The sequence below is a fragment of the Gopherus flavomarginatus genome, chromosome 1 (assembly GCF_025201925.1).
Source record: "Gopherus flavomarginatus isolate rGopFla2 chromosome 1, rGopFla2.mat.asm, whole genome shotgun sequence".
Classification (NCBI taxonomy): Eukaryota; Metazoa; Chordata; order Testudines; family Testudinidae; genus Gopherus; species Gopherus flavomarginatus.
The window spans coordinates 252,623,921-252,643,180 of NC_066617.1; the positions used below are offsets into that span (position 1 = coordinate 252,623,921).

The following is a 19,260-nucleotide window of genomic DNA, read 5'->3' on the forward strand; positions in this document are numbered from 1 at the left end:
CTTCAGTGGCATGCCTGCGAGAGGTCTCCCGGTCCTGCGTTACCAGCGGACCCCCCGCAGGCATGCTGCCGAAAGCTACCTGACTGCCGTGCTTGGGTCGGCAAAATGCATAGAGCCACCCCAAAATACATACAGTCGCCCCTGCCATGTGTTCTCCAGCCCTGGAGCACCAACAGAGTTGGCACCTATGGGTGGTCACTTGTAGCAGCTGCAATATCTGTAGCAATAATGGGTGTAACTTGTGGCTCAGCAGTTGCCCGACTGAGCAGCATCTGGCTCAGTCCAGCCTTGGAGAGGGCATTGAATGTTGAGAAGCTGAGCTGTTTTACATTTCCAAAGCCGCCTGCTCAAGGAACAGGGTCAGAAACTGACTCTTTCAAAATTAAAACCTGAGGTTCTCCTTTGAGGGAGCGAATTACAAGCGTTGATGGGCCTCCTTCAGCTCATAAGTGTGGGGAAGAATGATCTTTCTCTTGTTAGCAGGGCAATCCAGTCACCACGTACAAGCAGGAGAATAAAAATGGTCACTGAAAAAAGGATTAGGACTTAAATTAAAAACATACATGCACACACACACAAACCCCAACAAATAAAACAGCCAACTCTGCCTCTTTGTTCCTGGGTCTTACATAGCACACAGCTTAGTGGGAACCAGGACTCAGGGCCTTTGTTCCTTGGCCCCATTTAGGCTAAAGGAGGTGACGTTGAGACATTCCTTTTAGTGATTGTATTGGTTGACTGTAGAACATCCCCAAAATTCCTTGTGGCTGACCAAACTCAGAACATACCTGTATATAGTAAATGCCACTGTGTTGCCCTATTTCCAACATAAGCAATTCTGCTGCAAACTCAGTTTATAACCCACCATGTGAATATAGCAAAAGTAGAAGTGTTATTTTCTTCAAAACAAAATGGTCACTAGACATTTTAATGAACCTACTTTGTGAAGAATCCAAGCTTAATTCTAGAGGCCGAAGTATTTCTAGATGTGTAATTGGTGATTTTTGTTAAATAACTTAACATTTGGGCATTTTCTTTATATCTGAATAAAATGCAGGGAATGAAACCATTCTTCCATATTTTCTTCAGTTTTGCTACTAAAACCTCCTGAATGGTGGAGGAAGAGAACCAAAGGAACTTTACAGATCAGGGCCTGCCCCTTAATACACATAGATCAGCAAAAAAATTCATTTCCAGTAAGTCATCTACATTAAGGAACTGCTAAGACTCCTTAGTAACAAGTCATTATGCTTTGTGAGGAACGAGTTCCTGGAAATTCAAGTTTATGCTAGTCCTGTCATTTAACAGGAACATTATCTTTAATATATCCCATCTGTAGCACTTAAATGTTTGCTTTATTTATTTATAGAATTTCTTTAAATAAACAATGTATGAAAAGCCTTGATTAATTAATTCATGGTGAGAGGGTCAGACATAAATAGCATAAACAGCCCAAGAGATACTTAAATTAATAATTCCTAGTAAGAAGAGAAGAGGAAACTAGGGAAAACTTCATGGTAGGATACAAGAACAATCTCCAAGGCACTCTTCTAGGAGGCTTTGGTGTCACTGGAGGATTGGGCTCACAGAAAGAAGTCCAAACTGCTGCACATAGAAAAAAGTCTTTCAGATTTGATGGTCTCTGATTTAATTTTTTAGAGGCTTCAGTCAGCAGCCTCCTTTCTATGGTCTTGGTCTCCTACCTTCAGTTTGTTCCTGATGGGTCTTTTTCTTGCCAGGGAAGTGAGTACTTGTGTGCTTATTCAGTGGCATGTTCAGACTCTCTCCGGTTGACGTGCATTGTGCAGGTTCCATGTGTGGTCTCTCCACTCTAGGAATTCAGTCTCACCTCCACCTCTTTTTCATGGGGACCCATTCAATCCAAATCTGGCATCAGCCAACATGATAGAACACCTTATGCGGGGATGGAAGGACAGACACTCCATCCTGGTCCTAACTCTCACCTCCCGACACTTCTCCTTGCTGTCTAACCTGTTGGGATGGCAGCGGCAGGCTGGCCCAGTTTCTTCTGGACAGAGTAGCTGCTCTCATTTTCATTTTGACTGTCCTGCTTCCACCCGCTCTGGGCCTGTGGCCTTACAACAGACCTATGGCCTTGTAGCCTCCCTTCTGGAGGCAGCCCTGGAACAGTAAGACAAGGCTTTTGTGGACAAGGAACCAGCCAGACTTCTTGATTTCTTTTCTGCAATGTTTATTGCATTCTAGATGACAGATCCCATCCTTAAGGAACTATCCCCAAGCAGGAGTTTGCAGGTTCACATTTGTTTGTCAGTTATATGCCACTAATGTTAAACATGTAACTACGGGGTTGTTCTACAAAAGATGTCCTGGAGCTGGCTGAGCTAACCTTGTAGTCTGTCACTAGTAAGACTGCTGCAGCTCTAGAGTGCAGTAGTTCAGAAATAGTAAAAGCTAATTGTTGTTCAATTGTTATAAGACAGCTAATTTACCATGTGTATACAATGACCCAGCTGGTGAGGCCGTGCACTCAACTTGATGGCATTTCTCTGTCTGTCTGTAATGCAATTACTTTTAAATGCCACCTCCAATCAATTCCAAAATGTCAGGGAATGTTCTAGGCATCAGTGGGCAGAACTGTATTACTCTGGGGGGAAACTGGAAAACTTAAAGTGGGGAAAATGGGGAAGTCAGCAGGTAAACAAACTGGCCCGGCCATGTGCCAGAATTGCCGACCCCTGCTTTAGCACATACCTCTCCATAAGACCCAAGTTAATAGACCATGAACTATGCCTTGTAGGTCAACAAATTCAGGCTACTGCAGTCCAATGTAGATAATATGTTCCAGCGCTGAGGCCCCCATCACTGTGGTAGTATGGCAATGATTGACGGGAAGATAGACAGGTTCTAAGTAATTTAATGTTGTATAGGCCAAAACCAATGCCCTAAACTACCGAGAAATCAACAGGCAGTGCAGATAATGAAGCACTGATGTCATGTTCTCCCAGCAAGATGACCTGCTTGATAAGTGAGCCATGAGCTTCAGTTTCTGATCACTGATGTAACTGATACATCTGCCCAGTGCTGTGGTGCATCAGCCCTTGTAAAGTCCCTAGTAACATGTCAATGCCAGTGATAGCTAATGGCAGCTAGTCTAAAAAAGACATCTAGTCTCTGTCTGTGTACAGTTGTCCTTTGCAGTAATCCCCAGACAGTAGTTCCATCTCTTGGGTCTAACACCTGGTCAGAGCATGCTGACCACTTCCCAGACTAATTCCCAGTGTGTAGGGCAGTTTGCAATAGCCTTCTTCAGGCTCCAGTCCCTTTAGGAGCCTGAGCTAGCTGCTGACTGTTTGCTCTGACTTGTGACTGCAGGACCCCTGCCCAGTCCCTGTTGCTTCCAACAAGTTCTGCACAGTCCTGAATTTGGCTGTGTGTGTCAGCCATCGCAGCCATGCTACACTTGTGGCTTTCTGCTGCAGTCTGTTCCCCTGCTTGGCCTCCTGCTTGCCCTGTAGCTCCTCAAAGCAGCTTCCCACGCCATCAACTTCTCTGCTCTGCTGCCAGCTCACTGGGCAGCCCTTGCCTTCTCCTTCCCAGGTCAGGGATTTTGCAATTATTTCTGCCCCATGACCTATTGGCTCCAGATGGGGGATGTCCCTTTGCATCTGCTCTGGAGGGTCATAGGCCAGCAGAGAAGGCATTGATGAGGGAATAGTAGTTACCTGCTTAGCAAATTCATCACAACAGGTGTAGGCCCATGCAGAGTACATTGCAGTAGCCTAGCTTTGTGGTGACAAAGCATGGATGATAGTAGAAAGAAATGGTTGTACTCTTCTAGCCAGAGGGAGATGGACAGAAATGTTCCTGGTCATTGCTGGGGTAGGAACATTTACTAACAGCTGGTGATCAAACAATATTCCCCAGCCGTGGACTTGTAGGAAAAAGGCAGGCACACATGCTGTAAGATGGACTATGTGGGCCAAAGATGTTAATGTAACCTAGTCACTGTTCCACACTGAACACTTTTATATAAGTTTTGGGGTTTGGTGCACACAGAATGCAGCCTGCTTAATGCCATGGCAAACACACAATTAAACATCCTTTTAAACCTTCTATTAAAGATACAGAAAAGAAGGAAAAACTGTCAGAACATTTTAAATGTAAAGTATTAAATAAGGCTTTCATTTTAACAACAGCCCTTGTTCCCTCTCCCTTTTGGGGACACCCCACCCATTTGACAATCTCTTAGATAGCATGGTAAAGATAAGTGAGTACAAATTGGCTGGAGCAGTCATTGCTGCTGTTAAAGTCTGGTTCTGTTTCCTAGAAGACAAAATGAGATAGACACACACAAAGGGGGAAAGAAACGAACAGCAAAGACAGAAATGTAGCTTTTTTGTCTCTGGTGTTGACTCTGGTGTTGACCAACACTACGTAACTGGATTCGATGTACCTTAGGTCTAGTTACTGTGGGGTCTACACCACGGTGGGTCGATGGGAGAAACTCTCCCATCAACTTACCTTACTCTTCTTGTCATGGGTAGAGTACAGTAGTCGATTGGAGAGCAATCTGCTGTCGATTTGGCGGGTCTTCACTAGACCTGCTAAATCGACCGCTGGTGGATCAATCTCAGAGCATCGATCCCAGCTGTAATGTAGACCTGCCCTGAGTTGCAGTCTCACTGCTGGAGAAACACAGGCACAGCACATGGTCTTATCAGCCACTGCAAGATCTGGTACATTTGTACCAGCATCAGGCTGTTAAGGGCTTTGCTTTTAGTTGCCTGTTTCTGGTCACTGGCTTGCAGCGGTGTTGAAAAATACATATTCTTGGCCAGCTAAGCCAGACTCTTATTAGACAGAAGGGAAAAAGGAGAGAGACGGGAAAGAGAAGAAATAAGATGGGGAAGGAAAAGGACACATGGGAGGGGTAGTGGGGAGGGGTAGGGGGAGAACAGTCTTTCATCTCATGTGGTGTTTGGGATTCAGCCAGTAGAGGTGGTAGAGTCATTTACGTCCCTCTCTCTGGCCTGATCAGGTCAGAACATCCCTCAGGATTCAGATGGAGAAGGTCCAGGGTCCCAGGAGATGGTCGAGGTGGCAGCTATGATGGTGAAGCTTGCTCTAGTAGCCAATGTTCTTCCCCAAAGTCTGTTTCTTTAAGGACCCACACAGGGAATGGTGGGCAGAATAGCTCATCCTGTCTGTATTTTGCCCACCAATTAGGCCAGCTTTCTCACTCACCAATTTTGGGTCACTGATTTCTGGTCCCACACTTCTCTTGTTTACCAAGCATGAGCTCTACACAGTCCTTGAGTTATCTTAGTAGGCCTTTTTGGTTAGACTAACTCAGTTTGTCTGTCTCCTTTTCGTACCTTTTCCCATCAACATTTATTTTTATAGGTTCTTGTGACATCTTATGAACTTTCATGTATGTTTTACAGTAGGAACAATTTGGAGTCAGGCGATATGTAGAAGAGAATGGGTAGAGTTGAACCCAGCTATGTACCACCTGGAATGCTCTCAGGCCTTCATGGAATTAGTTCAGAGGCTGCCACAAATCTTGTCCCTTGCTCTTTCAGTTGCTGTTGGTTCAGCTCCTCAGGCTACCTTCCAGACTGCTTGGGCCTACATGGAATGGTTTCATAACGGGAGGAAGGCAGGCGGAGATGAGTCCAGCAGACCACTGTTTTGGCTGCTCTTTTGGGGCTGCCTGTAGTCAGTCAGTTAGTGAGTAGCTTGACAAGTGACAGAGTCAGTGATCTGAACTTTTAAAGTCATCACTGAAGGGTTGGATGAAGCATTGTGGGATTGGATTAGGAGGATTAATTGTTCAGTTGTAGTTGTTACACCAGCACTTACTGTCTGTAGTAGCAGTGCAATGATGCAGAGTGCTAGGGTGGACAGTGTGATGGTTAGCCTTGTTCAGAGCAAGAGCAACAATGCCAGCAGTGGTGGTTACAGGTGTAATAATGGCAGTGTACATATGGTGTGTTACTTCCACAGTGACTGCAATGTCAAAACTTTCTGGTGTATACACGTCCTGTGTTGTTGGATTGTTTGGTAGTAAGAAAGAAAGTACAGCATAATTCCTGAATAAGTCTTTTAGAGGGCAATCCAGTAGGAAAGTACAAGGTATCTTTTCCCTCAGGGTTTGTAAGATCTCCTACCCAAGATGCACCATCAACTTTGCCCCCCTTTGAGAGGGAGATAGTCCTAGGGTCTTGGTCTGACAGCGCTGGGTGTGGTTCTGGTATTTTGGAAGCTGCTCAACAGTCATGCAGAGGGCTCTCAGCATTGTCTCATTGCTGTTTCACTGCTTTGGTGACCTGCATCTTCTCCTTGGCAGGTTCTCCTCCTGTGGGTAACATAGTATAACACCACCCCACCTCCATCCTCCAGCTGCTCCCACAAATCTTGTCCCCTGCTCTCTCAGTTACTGTTGGTCCAGCTCCTCAGGCTACCGTCCAGACTGCTCTTTCCTGCAGAAGAAACTGCTGCTCAAGGGCCTCTTCGGAATCTTCTAGCCCAACCATGTGGCTGCACAGCTGCTCCCCTTTCTCATCTTTGCTGTAGGCTACCTCATGGCTGCTTCTCTCACTGAAAAAGCTGCTCCTGCTACTCCAGCTTTTCCTCTGGTCATTTCTTTGGCCTTGCTGCCTGGCCAGCGGTTCTCAAGTTCCTCTTCTGTGCTCCCTCCACCCTCTTTCAGTTCATGTTTTTGGTCCCCAATGTTCTTTATATGTCACTTCTTTTTGGTTGTCAATCAAAGTGAATCATACAATTCCTTTTATTGGCCAAGTGCAGCTCTGTCCTTTTCTGCCAGATGTTTGTGGGAAAGGATGTACTGGAATTAGCCAGCAGGCTTATTATATTGCAATCCAAAGGCTTAAAAAAGTTGATATAAGTGTTGCACATTAATAACCAATGCAGTGTTGTTTAAGAAGTATATTTATTTTTAGTGAGCAGAGACCACATCTGATAGGCACTGGTTCCCAAACCAATTTCTGTGTCTACTACCTGATAAGCCTTATGCAGTGGGAGGTGCCTTGAAATGAGGTTACATATCTCGTTCCTACAGGCTTGAATTGCAGAAGCAAGTTTATAAAGGTTCTACTAATCTCTGGCATGTGCTGTAATAGAGGAATCCATGCAGAGGACAAGGCACACAGATTCTGTTGATTCTGTCCATTCTGAGTTGTCCAACTGGTAGGTTCAATTTCTATGTTATAATTTAAATGTAATTCAATGTGTGATGGAGAGCCAAAATAAAGATCACACACAAATTAATTCATGTAGGAAACTGAACATTCTGTGGGATCCATTCCTTTGGCATGAATTATTGTATGATCTCATTTACATACTTCTTAATTTCTGATGTAAACAATGTTGAGTAAAAGAAAAGGGAGGAACTCCGAGATTGCGTGGAGTACAGGTAACCTGGGAACTAAAATGAATGACCTCCCTTGAAATGAGGTACAGTTTGAAACTAACATTTGTTTTTCGGTTTCCTAAGCTGAACATTTATTTACAATTCAAAGATATGATAGATGCTTCTTGTGTGCAACTGGCTTTCGCAGCACTGCATTTTCCACATTGATGTATCTGCCTGTTTCAAAACACTGCATTACTACGATATGTATGGCATTTGTGCCAACACTGTAATAGTTTAATGTTGGGCTTGCTGAACTATACGGTTAAGTTTTGACTAATGTGGAAGGTACTGATTCCCTTGAGAGCTATTCCTAGCTCTAAGTCCAACGCTCTGCTCATTATTTTAAAGCAACATTTTCTGTCAGAGTGAAAGCTTTGTGTATTGATAAAGGTGTGAAAATAACATCTGAAAGATGAATGGGTGCTCATTATGAAAGCTTCTAAGATTTCTTCACATTATGGGTATCATCTAGTATTTTATATCAAAGAGACATAAAACATTGTGAATGAATAAAGGCCTATAGTATTAATTGTCAGTTTTTGCTAGTATGAAGTGTATGCATTTTGTGTTTAGTCATATTTGTAAACAATATTATAAGTAATATCCGTATGCATTGCCAATATGCAAGTTTGGAAAACAGTTGAAAATTGTGTTTGTTAACACAGCTGTATTTGAGGGAGCAAAACTACTTTGGTAGACAACTACTCTTTTATAACACAACTAGATCCTGAGCACTCTCACTGCCTTTGAAATCAAAGGCAACTGAGACCACTTGGCACCTTACAGGGTCTGGCACTTAACATGTCTTTTCAGAGGAATATGCTACATTGGAAGGCATTCCTGTATGTTCAGACATTGGATATACAAAGTCTCCTTCATATGGGTAAAGGTTTGTAGAACTGAGCCCATAAAGCTATCTCTCTTCCCTCAGACCATGGAATATCTTATCAAGGTCAAAGGAAAGTTGCAGCAAAGCTGTTGGAGAATTACAGGAAAAGCTATTTTATCTAGAAAATTGACATTTTTGATAGGATATTATGGAAATAAATCTATTGCGTAAGTGGTTTTCGAGGAAACTGTTAGGTAGTTTTTACTTTAAACATATTGTAGGTTCCAAATATATCTGCAAAAGTGTGTGTGTGTGGAAAAATCATATTCCCCTGTAAATATACAATACTGTCACATAGCCTGAATCCTACATCACACTATTTTAAGAGATTCCACAAATGTTTGAGGGACCAAAGTCAGGCTGCCTCTGTCCCTCAGCCAAGATATAGGAGTCATTTGCCCATTCTTGCCGTTTTGGAACCATGGGCCTGACTCTTCTCACCTTACACTTTGTGCAAACACTTGTGCCCAGTGAATGTAACATGCTGCTAAATGAAAATGGCAGCATTTTGCATCTGCTTTGTTCTCACACTTTGCATGAGCATAAATGATAGCACAAGATATAAGATATTGGAGAACAAAGTTCATATTGCCAGGTCCAGCGGTGTGTCTAGACAATGCTAATCTCTGATCCAGCTTTTATTGAGGTCATTTGTAGATTTGCCATTGACTTCAATGGAAAATGGAAGCAGAATCAAGTTTTTTTTTTTAAATTCCTGAAAAAAGTGTGTTTGAAAAACATCTTTAATTATAACTCAGCATGTGCTGTATGTGAATCAAGACCCTGCTAAAAACTGATGCCAAGGCACATATAATGAGTTTTAAGAATGCAGTGATATGATGCAGTGAAAAGCAACACCCTGGCTAAAATTATTTGGGAGGAATTTGCCCTTGCAATGGGACTATTTTGCACCCACTCTGCTGGTGCAAATTGATCATAAACCCAAAAGCCCCTCCAGGAAATATTCTTGGAACAAGGAACCTCCTTTGCAATCTAGTTGTCACATCTGGTTCCATGGGACCCCTGACGTAGGTGATTTGCCAGTTCCAAGTCCTGGCCAGTGCACAAATTAGGGCAACTGCTAGTTGTGCATTCTCTCCCCTCTCAGTCCTGTTGACTCTAGCTTGGTTATCTTTGATTTGGATACTGTTGGTATTCAGGTAGTGTGAAGTAGGCTTTGAAGTTAAACTCTTAATGTGAACAAGGACGTGCATTAAGCCTATGGACTTGTCTGCACTACAGAGTCTTTCTTTGCCAGTACAGTAATGTCAGCAAAGCACCCTAGTGTAGATGCAGTATATGCTGGCTAAAGAAGATCTTTTGCTGTCAGAGCTTTACCACCTGCCCAAATGACATTAGCTATGTCTGCAAAGCACTATTCTATCAGTATAACTGCATCTCCACCAGGAGTTTTGCTAGTATAGCTATATTGGCTGGGGTGAGTGTTTTTCCCCCCCGACACACCTACCCAACATAGTTATGGCAGCAAAACTTTGAAGTGTTGACCAGATCCTAGTTAATCCTTTTCTGTTACAGTATTATGTGTCCAGAGACAGTATTTTTGCAAGACAAATGTTCCTTAATTTATATAAGCAAGAACGTATGGTAAGGGATATAAACTTCATTCTCTAAAGATGAAAGCTTAGATTTTTTAGTAAATGGCCAATGCTACCTCTCAAAAATTAAGAGAGTTGTGAGTGCTCATGATTTTCCATTAAGATTCAAACCCTACCTTCTACCTGCTGGCATATCACCCTCTTGTTACTTGCGCGTACACACACACACACATCACCCTCTTGTGTCTCTCTCTCTCTGAAATTGGAAAAAGAGCTTGAGTTTGGACAATTTCTTAATCCAGGTAATATGTAAAGTTCTAGAAAGCAGATTGCTACCTTTATTTTGTGTCATCTTGTTTAGGTTTACACTTGCTTAACAAAATAGCTCTAAAGTAAGTAGTAAAACAATTGTCATTTTCATTGGGATAAATGCATTACGGACATAGAACCAGCAGTTTCACAAAAACTTATGTGCAGTATGTTACTTACGTCTTTTCCAATATCGTTCATGCTTTCCTTATCTCTAAGCTAGATTGTTGTAATTCACTCCAATTAAGGTTCTCTTGAAAACTGATCTGCAACAGACACAAGATGTGGCTTCCCAATTATATTATGACATAACTTGAAGTTAAGTATCAGAGAGGTAGCCATGTTAGTCTGGATCTGTAAAAGCAGCAAAGAGTCCTGTGGCACCTTATAGACTAACAGACGTATTGGAGCATGAGCTTTCGTGGGTGAATACCCACTTCGTCGGATGCATGCAACTTGAAGTTGTTGTGACATGTCATATTACATGGTACTATTACTGATATGTCACAAAAAGTGATTAAAATATAAAATAAATATTGAAATACAAATTTGATTTTGAAATGAAGTTTTTAAATTTTCCCAAACAGATTTTTTGGCAGATCCTGGCCAGGATTCATCACTGAATTTGGTCCACTGGTTCGCCCATCAGATTCCCCAGCCTGGACCAGGCACTGACGGGGAGTCCAATGTAAATGCTGATCCATGCCCTCCTTGTCCAGCTTGAGCTAGGGCAAGGATATATTTGCAAATCTCCACAAAAGTATACCAATTACACCATTTCCCCCCAGTAAAGTATTTTGATGGGGAAGTGCTGAGCCATGCTGCTCATTGTGAATTCTAGCAGGCATTGTGAAGTCTCCGGAACTTTCTGGTACTGTATGTAATGGTAGTATGTCTGCTGCTACACTCCCTTCCTTGCACATCTGTTTGGGCCGTGTCTTCACCTCCTCTTTGGATTCCTTAATGCCATTAATGGCTCTAATACTGCACAGTTCTTGTGCTTAGATGATTGCAAGGGCTGAGGCTGACACCACCCTGCATGAGGAGCACAAGAGTTGGAGGGTCCTTATGCCTTACCCGCTATTATGCATCTGTGCATGGGGTTGGGTGCAATCTTGGCCTTCATTAGAATACAGAGATATTTTTCATGCTTGGATAAGCCAAGAATTGTTAAACAGCTTTTGCTCAACATTTTGGAACAAATTCACCTTTTAGCAGAGACCAATCTCAGGAAATATCAGCAACAAAGAATAATGTTTTCATAAACATAAGAACAGCCATAATGGGTCAGACCAAAGGTCCATCTAGCCCAGTATCCTGTCTTCTGACAGTGGCCAATGCCAGGTGCTTCAGAGGGAATGAACAGAACAGGTAATCATCAAGTGATCCATCCCGTTGTCCACTCCCAGCTTCTGGCAAACAGAGGCTAGGAACACTGCTGTGAGCAACTAACACTGTAATGGCAGAGTCAACATAATCTAACTCTCATATTAGCTTATGCAAGGCCTGTGCTACCATTAAGGCGAACTAGGCAGTTGCCTAGGGCGCCAAGATTTGGGGGTGACAAAAAGCAGTGCTCCTATTTTTTTTTATTTTACAGCTGTTCCTCCCCGAGCGCACGGTCGCTACTCCACTTCTCCTGCCTCCCAGGCTTGCAACGCCAATCAGCTGTTTGGCACCGCAAGCCTGGGAGGAGAATTAGAGTGGGAGCGGTGTGCTCAGGGAGGTCACGGAGCAGAGGTGAGCTGGGGTGGGGAGGGCTGCATGGCTCCGGGTGGTGGGGAAGTGCAGGGGAGTGTGTGCCTCAGGGCAGGGGAGAGCTACCACACGGGGGGCGGTGCCTCAGGGCAGGGGAGGCGGGGTGCTGCTGCGGGGGGTGCAAGGTGGAAGTTTCGCCTAGGGCGCAAAAATTCCTTGCACTGGCCCTGAGCTTATGAGGCAAATGCTATAAATCAAGCTGCAGAACTAGCATACTATACAGTCAGCAACCCGTATGACTCAGTTTATCATCCCCCTGTACTATCTTTTAATCGATGTGCATCTTTATCTGTACTCCAGCGATAGTACTGTGGATGCAGTAAGAAAGCACTCTGCAAAATCTCACTCTGTCTTTTTATTTCTTGATTTAGAACCGTGATGGGCCTTCTGCAATTGATCTTGCTATCTACTTTCCTTTCAGTTTCCATGACATCAGAATCATGTAAGTCTCATGTTACAAATATGTGACTGTACAGAAATAGCTTGAATGTCACCAAGTAATGACAACCAAACTAGCTGCTTTAGCTTAAGCCACCAAATACAGTTTATAATTAGTCCCAGATAGTATTGCTTAAGGTTATTGAAATACATCAACCACTGCCTGCCTCTGAGATATTAAACTAAGGGTATGTCTTCACTGTGGCAGCGCTTTAATGTGGCTGTGTAGTTGTGGGACCAGCGCTCGGAGAGAACTCTCCCAGCGCTATAAAAAACCCACCCCCATGAGGAGAGTAGCTACCAGCACTGGGAGCATGGCTGGGGCACTGTGTACACTGCCACTTTACAGAGCTGAAACTTGCAACGCTCAGGGGGGTGTTTTTTCACACGCTGAGCGAGAAAGTTGCAGCGCTGTAAAGTGCCAGTGTAGACAAGGCCTAAGCTTCTTTTGTCTGCTTGTGGTTGCTATGCAGGTGGAAGATAAAGGTGCTTTATGAAAGGATAACCGGTATTCTAGGCCCCAGTTCAACAAAATCACCTAAGCACATGATTAAGTTTCACTGAAGTCAAGCATATGGTTAAGTGATTTGCTAAACTGGAGCCCTAGCTAACATTTCCTCTCTCATTAAAGGTGTTTTTTAATGCACATTGCTGTGTGAAATGTTGGTTAAGTGCAAACACAACTGCCAAGCTTTCCTAGTCTGGGCCCGCCACCCTTATTTATGTTAGTAGTCCCTTTTGTTTCAATGTGACCATGTGAGTAGGGGCTCTTGGATTGTCTCTACAGCCAATATCTATCAGTGTAATATTATTTAGACCTTACATATCTCCCCTATCTAACTCACTGAATTGCATGTTGCCTCAGACAGCGTGAATACGAAAGTAGCTATATAAAACACATTTCCAATTCTAGGTTTCCATATTTGTAGGTTTACATATCAATTCTAATTTACAAATGAATTCAATTTATTTAAAAGCTAAATTCTGCTTAAAGTTGCACCAAGATAAACTGCCTTGACTTCAATGGGTCCCTTGGCTCCTTTATAACTTATCCTGCTTCCCCAATTTCTCCTCTACTCACTCCCACTATCTCCCTCTCTTCACCTCTCCACTAGATTCTGGTATCCTCTCTTCTGTCTTTCTGGTTTCCTTTTCTTCTTCTCCTACTTTCCAGGAACTTCAAGAGCATTCTGCATTTTTGGCATGTATCCCTGATGGGGTGTGTGTACAATCTTCCTTCTTCTACTGGTCCCTGTATGAACTTTTTCCTTTAAAGCCTCCTGCCTATGTGGTATTTACAGGCACCTAGATGATAATATATCAAAGTATCTGTCTGCAAAGTATACAGCACACTAAATAAATAGCAAACAACTACGCTGAATTGATTAATAGTCTCATTTCAATAGCAACAAACATAATAGTCAATTGTGTTTCTAATACAATTAAACATTACAAGAAATAATCTAAAACAAATAAATGTCATATGGAAAGAAAGAATCTTAAAGATGGAGTTTGAATTTTTGATAAGGGCAGACTGGAAAACCAGAATTCCATTTCATGAAAAATGTTGAAGTTTCACAAGTGGCTTCATTCCACACTGGAACAAAACTGAGACTTTTCAAAAATTATTTGTGAAAAACAGAGCTCCTCTTAGAGATGTTCCAGTTTGTATAAATAATTAAATATTCCTTGGGCCAAGGAGTGAGTGTGAATCTGGAACTTGGTGGCACTCACCTGGGATGCGGGAAACCCAGGTTTAAGTCCCTGGTCTGAATCAGGCAGAGCAGGGATTTTAACCTTAAAACCAATATATTACCATGAAAATTTTCAATTTCACTGAATTTTCCGATGAACAATTCCTGACCGTACTTTTGACTATTTGATTCTGCTATAATTCTGGACTTCTCTCTGTCTCACATAGTGCTTATTAGTTCTATAAGTAGCTTATTACATCATTCATGGAAAGAAAAATTTAGAAGGAATTAAAAATCAAATGGGGCTAAATTAATCCTTGTGCTGACTCCAGAAAGTCTGCTGTTACTAGTGTTCCATAATTCAAATATGAGAGTAAGAATCAGTTTCCTTGTGTGTTTGTTACTTCATGGAGCTGCTAATCAATTAACTAAAACCATAAAACAATCCTATTGTCCATTATAATGTGCTCTGATAATTTAGTTTCATACCAAATCCAGCCTAAATTCCTTTTTCTAGCTCACGGGAAACATGTTGCACTCACAAATGCCATCTGAACTTGAAGGGAAGCATTTGTAGCAATGGGTATGCTGTATGCTCATATGTTAATGAGAAGAGTGTGTCACTTTGGATTTGCATTTATGTACTAAAAGCTAGTCCACACCTGAAAATTGCATTAATTCAACTTAATACTGATTTAGTTAAACCGATGCAACTCCCTGTGTAGTTACTCACCTTAAACCTGGTTTATAACAATTTAGTTTCCTCCTGGTGCAACTGACATAAGCCAGGTATAAACTGATATAGGAGTGCCTGCCTCCCCAAGTTGCACCAGTTTAACTAACTTGGTTCAAAATTCCACCTTTAGTTAAACAGGTACAGTTGTGTGCAAGTCTAAATTATACCTCATCATACTGTCCCATAAAGAGTGTCTCAAGATATGATGCATTAATGATCATACAACAGCTTGGCTCCTTCTGAAACTTTATTGCTTTTTCCTGTTAAATATGTAAAATGTCAGATATTCACAGGGTGAAATTCTGTCCCCTTTGAAGTCAATGTCTAAACTCCTATTGACTCTAATGGGACCAGGATTTTACCCACAGTTGTGCCATGTAGTTTTTCTCCAGCCAGCATTGGGAACTTCTTATTTTCTTCTTTTCCAGTTAATGCAATGGAAAATGAGGCTTTGATTGTAAAGTGTCCCCAAAACTCTCAAAATAGGACCATCAAATGGTATATCACACAAACGAACCAGTTCATTCCTGCAGAAGAGGGTGGACGGATACATTCCTCTGGACGATTTCTTTGGTTTCTGCCAACATCAAAAGAGGACTCAGGAAACTACACTTGTGTTACACAATAGTAAGCAGAACATTGAAAAATGCAAGTTTTAAGGCTATAATAAGCATAGGTGTCTGTTTTAATTAGATGGATAGTTATAATCCCAATCTGTATAATCTCACTTATTTTTATGGTATCCATCCGAATCCCTGAATCTTTTCTATACCAATTGCTATTTTTATGTGGTCATTTCCCCCACATTGAACTGCAAGAGAAATATAGTGTCATGTGCCCATATATAAAGGAAAAATAACATTCAGTAGAAATTGTAGGTTATTTCTAGCAAATCCTTAGAAATATTCCACAGCCCTCTGTGTCTGATCTATTTATATTTATTATTTTTTTAAGTTCTAATTATACAAAACAGTCCACTGTGAGTGTGATGGTGTATCCCCACAAACAAGGTATTTGTTTCCCAAGTCGGATACGTTATCCAAATGACACTGGAACGTTAACTTCTGGAAGAATCGTTTGCCCTACGATTGACAATTATGCGAAGGCTACTATTGTCAAGTGGTATAAGGTAAATAAAACATTAACAACATCAATGAAAATCAGATTATTATTTCAAGTTACGTACAGCCAAATGATGAAAGGGTCTTATTTTTCAGGACTGCAAACCTCTCCAAGGACCACGTGAAAAATATTCAATGGGAGAGAAGTATCTTTTTATTAAACGTCCACAAAAAACTGATGAAGGACATTATACTTGCCATTTTACCTACATACACAGTGGAAATGTATATAATGTATCAGCAACAAGACCCTTTATAGTTAAAGGTAAGATGGTCATATTGCTGCTTAATAAGATAAGGATCACTACCTGCCTTGCTACAAAGTGAATTATGTGTATATAATTAGAGAGAAAAAGTTTATCTACTAGTTCATTGCTCTTTGATGATGAAGGTTGTGACTAGCTGCTTACAACAGACTTTTGTGGATGGAGAAAATTGAGATACAGAGCCAGGTTGGGCTCCATCTCATATCTCCAATCTCTCTGCCTTCCTTGGCCCTGAATTGTGTTTTCTGACCACATTAAATCTCCCAGCAGCAGCCTCTGATAACACTGGCTTTTGGATGTGATGACAACATTGCTGTTCTTGGGGCTATTCTGGTTGTGCTCATTTCTGGAGGTGAGAACTTGCTTGCTTGGTTCCCTCAGTGGAGTGCCACAAGGTTCCATTCTGTCCCCTTTCCTGTTTGGTGAATATGTGACAGATAGCTCAGACAAGATTGAGGTGATGAACAGGCACAGAGGGAAACATTTTGAGTTTTGTTGATGCATTATGAGTTTAGTAGATGAATGAGTCTTCATTATTTTGAAAGTGTGTGGGGGTCTCATGAGACAGGAATGGAATTTGGGGTACACTTTTGATTGCTGTCTTATCAAGGGGGCCTGTCGTAACCATGGTCAAGGACAGAGCTGACTGGACAATAATTCCATTTTGCAGCCACATTTGAAGTTTTGAATTTGTGTTGTTTTTGATCCTCATTGGAATGTGGCATTTTTTGGTGTGTGTGTGTGTGTGTGTGTGTGTGTGTGTGTGTGTGTTTAATCTTCTTCCTCTGAAGCATAAGAGAAGGCCACAGCTGAGGATGGGACACTGGAGAGGGAGAATATGTGCTCTGAGATGGTACCAAGCATTCTCTCCTCTCTCCGGTGCTTGGCTGGTGGATCTTGCTCACACGCTCAGGGTCTAACTGATTGTCATATATAGGGTCTGAAAAGAATTTTCCCCCAGGTCAGCATGGCAGCACAAATTGGCATATTCCTTCTCCAGCACCAGGCCTGGTTCACTTGCTATGATCATCTGGGCATATTTCACTTAACTAATTCCCTGCCACTGCAGAGGTTTCTGGAACCGGTGCACCTCAGTTCCTCGTATTTTCTGATTATGACACACAATCATTTAGAGAGTCGAGGTAGATAAGGTATATATTGTATTGGACCGACTTTTGTTGGTGAGAGAGACGAGCTTTGAGCCACACAGAGCTCTTCTTCAGGTCTGGGAAAGATACTCCCCGCTTCAGCAAAATGCAAGGTAGAACAGATTATTTAGCATAAGTAGTTAGAACCTATTCTGAGGGACCATTCCAGGTACATTCACTACATACCCACAATCCTTTAGGGCGTAGGAAAGCCCCAGGTGGTCCTGGTGCAAGAATAGATTAGGGACTCCGTCCTAATTTTGAAATCTAAAATTTTGCTTACTTTTACCCTCATGGAAAATCAAAACTGATCCATCTTATCCATAAATACACAAACACAATATGCATGCTATGTCTACACATTTTTCCAAGTTATCTACACATTATTTACACATTTGTACAAAATTCTTACTGGCAGTACAGTGCTAAATTTTATAGTGCAGGAGCCCTGCAGAGATGATCTCATCTTGGTAGTTCTTGTGTGTAATGTCACCATAAGATACAGCATCCATATTTTAAACCTAACATTTTACCAGTAAATAGAGGCTAATGGGAGATTGTAGTGAGGTGAAGACTCACTGGCGCAGCGCCTCCTGCTGGTCAGCCTGGGAATGAACTCTTCCAGCCCAGAGTGCCCTCTGCAGGCCGGTGTCTCATCTGTCACTGGCCCCCGTGTGCCTCCCGGCCCCCAGTGCCCCTTTTCCTGGGGGTTCTACCCCAAGAAGAACCCCCTGTATGGGGCTCCCATCCCAGGGGAACCCCCAACCCTCTATCCCCACCTCGCCTCAGTGGCAACTGCCAGTCATCAGCTAGCCCCCACTCACTGGGGCAGACTGCAGTCTGTAAAGGCCACTCATCACAGCAAGGGAGGATTGGACCTGCTGCCTTTGCCTACCTTGGGCTGCACCTCTGCAACCCCAGTACTTGTATATAGGCCCTTAACAAGGCCTGCAGCCTGGGGTTTTATTGGGATGGAGCTCCCCAGCTCCCTCTGCCCTTCCCCAGCACTGCTCAACCTCAGATACCCTGCTAGTACCCTTTGTGGGCCCCTAACTAGGCCTGCCACCTGGGCCTTTGCTAGCCTGGAGCTCCCCAACTCCCTTTGCCCTTCCCCAGCACTGCTCAACCTCAAGTACCTTGCTCAGCTTCCCAGACAGCCAGGTCCTTCTCTCTCAAGAGGTTAGATAGAGAGTGTGTGCTCTTCTGGCCCACCACCCTCTTATAAAGGCCAGCTGGGCCCTGATTACACTGGCTACAGTTGTGTCTGCTTTCCCAATCAACCTCTCTTTTCCCAGCTGCAGCCCTCTCCAGGGCTGTTCTAACCCCTCTGGGCAGGAGCGGGGTGTCCACCCCGCTACAGAGATCTGTGCAAGAACAATTCTGAGACTTCCCACATTAGTAATTAATACACATATTGTATCAACATAAATCACACATAACTCACTTTTGATATGCCAAAATTTAAACGAACAAACCACCCGCAAAGCAGGCATGTAACTAGTCAGAAAGCCCAAAAGCTTGAGTCAATATTGTATTACTCCAGATTCAAGTTGGTGCAACTCTACTGGAACTAAAGGAATGGAGTTGTTATACTGCTGTCAAAGGGGAGGAATGCAATGTGGAATTAAGCCCCAAATCCTGAACCCACAGTTTTGCCAAGGAAACACTTGGCGATTTGCACACTAATAGCATTTGCTTTGCATTCTCCAACCACATAGCTGGGCATTAAATGCAAACAAGAATTATTACCATTTACAGACCACTCCTGAAAATGTCATCTCTGTGTCCCAGAGACCAAACACCAGGATCCATGCTGCCATTCAATGAGAAAACCAAAACCTAGTATTAAAACAACTGCCTCTTCAGCACTTTTCAAAGTTCATGATCCCTGCTCCATTTTCCCTTACTGTCTAAGTAAGGCCCTTAAT

General features: G+C 42.6%; 1 protein-coding gene across 5 annotated transcripts in view; it reads left to right on the forward strand.

The window, feature by feature from the left end:
- Positions 1 to 7,092: 7,092 nt before the first annotated feature.
- Positions 7,093 to 19,260, forward strand: part of IL1RL1 (interleukin 1 receptor like 1) — a 45,335-nt gene continuing 33,167 nt past the window's right edge. For 2 of the 5 annotated variants that reach the window (XM_050922157.1, XM_050922149.1), the window contains exons 1-6: positions 7,100 to 7,191; positions 10,759 to 10,931; positions 12,301 to 12,371; positions 15,226 to 15,424; positions 15,752 to 15,926; positions 16,015 to 16,183. In XM_050922157.1, coding sequence (XP_050778114.1) covers positions 10,864 to 10,931; positions 12,301 to 12,371; positions 15,226 to 15,424; positions 15,752 to 15,926; positions 16,015 to 16,183 — 682 coding nt within the window. In that variant the 5' untranslated portion in view covers positions 7,100 to 7,191; positions 10,759 to 10,863. Of the gene's footprint in view, positions 7,192 to 10,758; positions 10,932 to 11,469; positions 11,543 to 12,300; positions 12,372 to 15,225; positions 15,425 to 15,751; positions 15,927 to 16,014; positions 16,184 to 19,260 lie in introns of those variants that run through there. The other 3 variants (XM_050922166.1, XM_050922175.1, XM_050922185.1) reach the window with 3 other exon arrangements.